The sequence below is a fragment of the Sinocyclocheilus rhinocerous genome, unplaced genomic scaffold (genome assembly GCF_001515625.1).
Source record: "Sinocyclocheilus rhinocerous isolate Xijiao unplaced genomic scaffold, SAMN03320098_v1.1 scaffold792, whole genome shotgun sequence".
NCBI classification, from domain to species: Eukaryota; Metazoa; Chordata; class Actinopteri; order Cypriniformes; family Cyprinidae; genus Sinocyclocheilus; species Sinocyclocheilus rhinocerous.
In genome coordinates, this window is record NW_015626872.1 from 416641 (window position 1) to 422746 (window position 6106).

General features: G+C 37.6%; 1 protein-coding gene across 1 annotated transcript in view; it reads right to left on the reverse strand.

Annotated features, from left to right (window-relative positions):
• Positions 1-4486, reverse strand: part of dnah9 (dynein, axonemal, heavy chain 9) — a 113772-nt gene extending 109286 nt beyond the window's left edge. Inside the window, exons 1-5 of the mRNA XM_016527147.1 lie at positions 4133-4486; positions 2437-2633; positions 1240-1398; positions 1027-1157; positions 725-936 (exon numbers count right to left, since the gene is read on the reverse strand). Coding sequence (XP_016382633.1) covers positions 725-936; positions 1027-1157; positions 1240-1398; positions 2437-2633; positions 4133-4486 — 1053 coding nt within the window. The remainder of the gene's footprint in view (positions 1-724; positions 937-1026; positions 1158-1239; positions 1399-2436; positions 2634-4132) is intronic.
• Positions 4487-6106: the final 1620 nt, after the last annotated feature.

Sequence of the window (6106 nt, forward strand, 5' to 3'; positions counted from 1 at the left end):
TATAATGGAAGTGAATGGGAATCACGGCTTTGAGAGTAAAAAAAAACACACAAACAAAACCAAATTAAACCCTGTGGCTCGTGACGATACATTGATGTGCAAAGACACGAAACGATCGGTCTGTGCAAGAAACTGAACAGTATTTATATAATTTTTTTACCTCTGATGCACTGCAATGTTTGAACTGTCTGAACTGTCCTATATCCTGAGCGCGTCCTCAACAGCCGGTGCGCGGCGCGTCTTCTTCTTCTTCTTCTTGCTTTACGGCGGATCGCAGACTTATAAGAAGTATCTATAAGTCTATATACACCTATCTCTCAAATGGACCATTGACACTCTATCTACAATCTCAATTAGGAGTGTCAATGGTCCATTTGAGAGATAGGTGGCGGTAATGCACTTATAAGTCTGCGATCCGCCGTAAAGCAAGAAGAGGAAGAAGACGCGTCGTGCGCCGGCTGTCGAGGACGAGCTCGGGACAGTTCAGACAGTTCAGACATTGCAGTGCATCAGAGGTAAAAAACAACGTGGATTAGTAATCTGGCCCCTTGGTATAAAGGAGAAAAAACGCTGGCCCTCGTCACTATCAAGGTTGCCCATCCCTGTTTTAGATGTTAGATGGGTGGAAAATTGACAGGCTTGCGCTGCAGTTCTATAGATGTTTGACTGAAAACTATGAATGGAAGTCAGTGGAATATAGAAAGTAGTGTGTCCGACCCTTTACCTGCTGGATGAGGAGGTTGCAGATCTCCTGTAGAAGCACTATGATTCGGGCTGGGCTGTTGTAGTATTTGGAGTTTGCCCATATGAGACACACTGTATGCATGAGAGGAGCGATCTTTCCCTTCACCTCGCTGAAGTCTGCGTTCTCCACATCTTCTACAAGTCTCTCTATTGGCTTGAGGAAGGTATTGATATCCCTCGTCTCATTTCGAGCTTAATAAACACATCACAAATCCAATTAAGATTCAAAGCTTTCACACAATTAATGCATTGCATATTTGATGGCAGAAGCTGACGTTATACCTTCTGAAACGTCCCGGAGCATTTTTGCAAAGGCAGGATAATAACTGCTGTCGACGGCAGCCAGGAGCTCAGCCAGCATCAGAACTCGAGGGGACTGGAACTGGTTATGAATTCCCTGAAGATCAGCAAGCCTACAACATAACATAACGTGGACAAACAAGACTGAAGGAGCTTTCCAGGCAACATCTGAGTGACTGAATTCCCAGGACTAACCTGTTTTTCCAGAACTTAATCTCTGCATGTGGAGTGGGGTTTTTGCCCTCAAGTAATGGCTCTGATGAGTCCTTCTTCAGGACCTTATAGACCTGATGACTCCAATCGATCACAACAGTCTCCATCGAATGAATGAGTCGTTTATCCACAAGATGCACACTGCAAACATCAAATCAATGTTCAATGCAAATCAAATAACTAACCCTCATGTGGTGTTCTGGTCATTTTGATCCTGTAAATGCTAGTTAATGTTTTTGCATTGAACTCAAATTTTCTGACTTTGCTCACACACAGCTTTCCAAATCAAAGATAATTTTGGAACGTTTTGGGGATTTTTTTTGGGGGGTATTTAAACTTGTGGAGTTCTGGTCTAAAATGATGAAATTTATATATAAATTTCACCAAATATTGGGTTCTTTTTGTCAGCTTGCTGTATTTCAATTAGCACAGGTTTTGTGTTTCTTTTTAGAACCAACTAATATAATATATTTTAGCATATACTGTAATTTTGGCTCAAAAACTGATGTGCACAAGCTCAGATCAATAAGACCCATGATCAATCAGCTCCAGAAAGTAACAAAACCTGTGCTAACTGAAAGAAAATGAGTTGACAAAAAGATTGAATCCAAGATTTGGTGATATTATAGCATAATGAGAGATTTACATTTACATTTAGTCATTTAGCAATCAAAATCAACAAAAGAGCAATATGCAAGTGCTATAACAAGTCTCAGTTAGCCTAACGCAGCATAGCACATAGCACTTTTTTTTTATTATATAATAAATAAAAAGAAAACATAGAATAGAAAAAGAATAGAGCAAGCTAGTGTTAGTTTAAAAAAAATAAATAAATAAATAAGCAGTTAGTAAATGAATAAAGTGCAAGTCTAAAAGGGGCTAGTTTTTTTTTTTTTTTAAGAATAGAATTAGAATAGAGAGGGTCAAATAAAGATGGAAGAGATGTGTTTTTAGCCGATTCTTGAAGATGGCTAAGGACTCAGCTGCTCGGATTGAGTTGGGCAGAGCATTCCACCAGAAGGGAACATTTAATGTAAAAGTACGATTTACAAGCAATTTTTAAAAGGCCGGTCATTTTTAAAGTGGAAAACCAAATTGGAATTATAAAGAATATTCAGCACAGCACATGAATTAAGACAAAAAGACGTTTATTAAAATGTAGTGGCTCCATGAACCCACCTCTTTTCTCCCTCATGAGCGACTGGCTCAAACTGCTCGAATCCTGGAGGCACGGGAAGGTGTGTTTTGCCTTTGACTTGTCCAGCAATAACAAACACGTTGTTTTTGAGCACGTGGATGTGTCGCATGAGGTCCTGAGAAACCACATGAGGAAAGTCCCGGTGGTTCCTCGCATTGGACAACACCGGTTCCACAACCTCAACACATGGGAAAGATGAAAGTAGAAAATGCTGTGATATTTGGACAATTCCCTAATTTACTAAACTGTAATTCTTGTGGAGACTTTCATCCAAAATGACTTTCTGTCAGAGAAACACATGAACACAATAAAAGGTCCTGAAATCATACACTTCTCCAACCCTTTAATACAACGTTTGTGGTGTCAAGTATATAATTACACCATAAGGTGATTACATTAACTCATTGTCTCCATAATAACCCAGTGTTTACATGAATCGACCTGCTACTGCTATAGTGACAGGCAGGTCAATGGTCATTGCTTAGAAACTGCTGTGATGTTTTGCTGGCCTCAGACTGCCTGTCCTGTTTGTGTAAGCCCTGAACAATGGTGAATGAGAATGAGTTTCTGAACTAAAGATGACATGTCTCTTAATGATCACATAAGGACAATTTGTGTGCTGTAACGTGCTTTTGCACACTGCTCGACGTCTTGTCATATAAAGATTGTCAAATTTACAGGCATAGCCGACAGAATTTCCTCATGACAGTTCTGCATTTAGTGAATCCGTGGCTTCAATAACAAAACTATGAGGACAGTGCAAAATACCTGAACAAAACAAATCTGTAGCAAAAAAAAAAACAAATCTGACAGTGAATAACTGAATCTTTAAATGAGCTGTGGAAGAGAAAATAATTTCTAACAGTGTTATAATCTGTGTTACAATTGAAACTTAAAATTTGAAACTACAATCAAGTACACTTTCTTCCATTAGACAACATCCATTATATGTATGGGAAAAGAGACATGGGCATTTGTTTATAACTTGATAATATTATACGATTTAAAAAATAATAATAATTTAAAACAGAACATTAAAACATTACCTGTGTGAAATATATTGAACTTAATGAAGACCCTATTCATGGAAAATATATTTGCATATTTGGTTTCAGTCGATTGAATGTAAACAGCGCTTCATCCATCCTCTCTAAGTGTGAATGAACTCAGAAACTCTCCTGGAATGGTGCGAACTAAGACGTGAACCGATTCTTTCAGACAGCTTTGTGTACTGGTTTGACCGATTCTTTCAAAAGAACCGACTCAAATGAATGATTCGTTGGCGAAACGGACATCACTACTCCTGACTCTATAGATAATAACACAAATAGAGGACTGCTGAAATATTGTCACGGTAAATAAAATATAAATTAATAACACAGATGTCACTTAAAATCGAATTAATTAAGAGAGAGAGAGAGAGAGAGAGAGAGAGACGATGTCAACTCAAGATACACGTTGTATCCTAATAGCGCTGCAGTTTGTAGTAAACTAGTGTCAGATACTGTATTTTGGTAGCTACTAATGCTCTCTAGTATGTTTCTAAGTTAATACTTTAACAGTTTAAGTCTTTAGCAAGTAGCCTCACGTCACTAAACTTTATTGCGAATCTAAATGATTCGTTTAAAAGAACCAGTTCAAAAGAATGACTCATTGGCGAATCGGCCATCGACTCACCTTTTCCACCAGCACTGAGAACTGCTCCAGAGGAGAGTGGCACACGTCTCCACAAAACAACTGTGTTTTCATTTTATCAGAGGACAGTGCGGTTTTACACCGCTTAACGAAATAAACCGACTTGTACTTCCCGGTTCCCGAGAGTCCGAGAGCAGGGATCAGCTGTCCGGAGGAGTTTAAAGATATAACCAGAGTCTTGTGTTCAGATTTATCCAGAAAGTCCTGAATGAGCTGCCGCTGCTCCTCTGTGGCGACACATTTCTGCCAGCGGTCAGACTTCACATTAAACGCTTTCGACACGCACTTCTCTAAGAACTCAAATCTTTGGTCAACTTTTTGCGACTCGTTCTCCATTTTGCCGATGTGTTTGTAACTGACCAGACTACTGATTTCCTTTAAACAGCTGTCTCCATAGCAACCAGTGTTTACATGTACCGACCTGCTGTTGCTATGGTGACAGAGACAAACCTTCTCACAGGTGATTGTCAGTGTATTTATCGAAATGTATAAATGTAATTTAAATGAATAAATTAAATTTGTATTTCTTTTATTTTTTTAGTACAAAATAAATTATTAGCTTTAAAATGCATTCAAAAAAAAATGTCCTAGATCAATTTGTCAATTAAATTAAATTGCACAGACTGAATAGATAAACCTATCTGACACAATTACTACCTGCACAAATAAATAAATAAATAATTGTGAAAATGTGCTTGAAAATGCATCTGCAGCTCATTTTGTGCACATTTACGAACAACTTGCAAAACTCCACATTCTTATATGTTCAGAAATATTAGGAAATAACCAGAAATTTACAGCAATGTGTTTTATTTGTACCATGCCTATTTGTAGTTAAGTACTTACACTGACAAAGCGGCCTAATTACTAGAATGTTCCGTGAGCGTCAATGATTTTTATTTATTTATTTATTTTTTGCATTTCTTGATCTGAAGGCTTTTGATGCATCATAAACATTAAAATAGCTCTTAATAAATCACTTTTTTTTTTTTTTTTTTAGAAAGCGTGAAACAAGCTCTGAGATGGACAGGGACAGAAGAGGAACAAAGGGAGACTTCAAACCTGAAAGAAACAGAGGAACAAAACAAAGAGCACTGGTCAGTGGTCAGTGTACCGTAGGTAACAGTTATGCAAATTCGTAGCCTTTAATGTGATGCAGATGTGACGTGATGTGATGCTGTGGAGAGCTTCATCTAAGACTGTCTGTGTAATATATGAACAACACTGAACAAAAATGAGTTTTCACTAGTTGTGCACACAAACCAAGTTTGTGACTTGCTAAATTCAAGCTATATTTTATTTATGGTTTTATATATTTTCAGGCTATATAATGTACATAAGTTGCTCTTTAGGCCTAATTTGTTTAATGCACATGCTATGGTACCTCATATACACTCTCTCTGTGATACAGATCCATTCTCTGTTTCACTCAGTGAGGATTTTCTATGTAAAAGCCATTTAGTCACGTTGTGTTTACTGAAATCAGAAGGCACCGATGTATGCACTCCAAATGCAGTAACCTGCAAATGCCATTGGATGGCACTAAAAGAGAACAGACTGTAGCACGAGTTCAGAGAATAACGTGGCTTTGGGTATTTTCCTACACAGAGTTTGTTGTGTTTCTCTTCTTCTTGGTAGCAAATGAAGTTCATTGTCTCCTGAGCCAGACAGTTTTAACAGACAGTGTTTTAAAGTCTCTTCTGCTCGCCAAGGCTATACAGTATAAACGGTGAAATATTACTACAATTCAAAATGACTGTTTTCTATGTGGCTATGTGTTAATTTACTGGTATGATCAAAGCTGAATTTTCAGCATCGTTACTCCAGCTTGTCACATGATTGTTAAAAAAAATAATCATTCAAATATGCTGATTTGATGCTCAAGACACATTTCTGATTATTATCAGTGTTGAAAACAGTTGAATATTTGTGGAAACTGTGATACATTTTATTTTT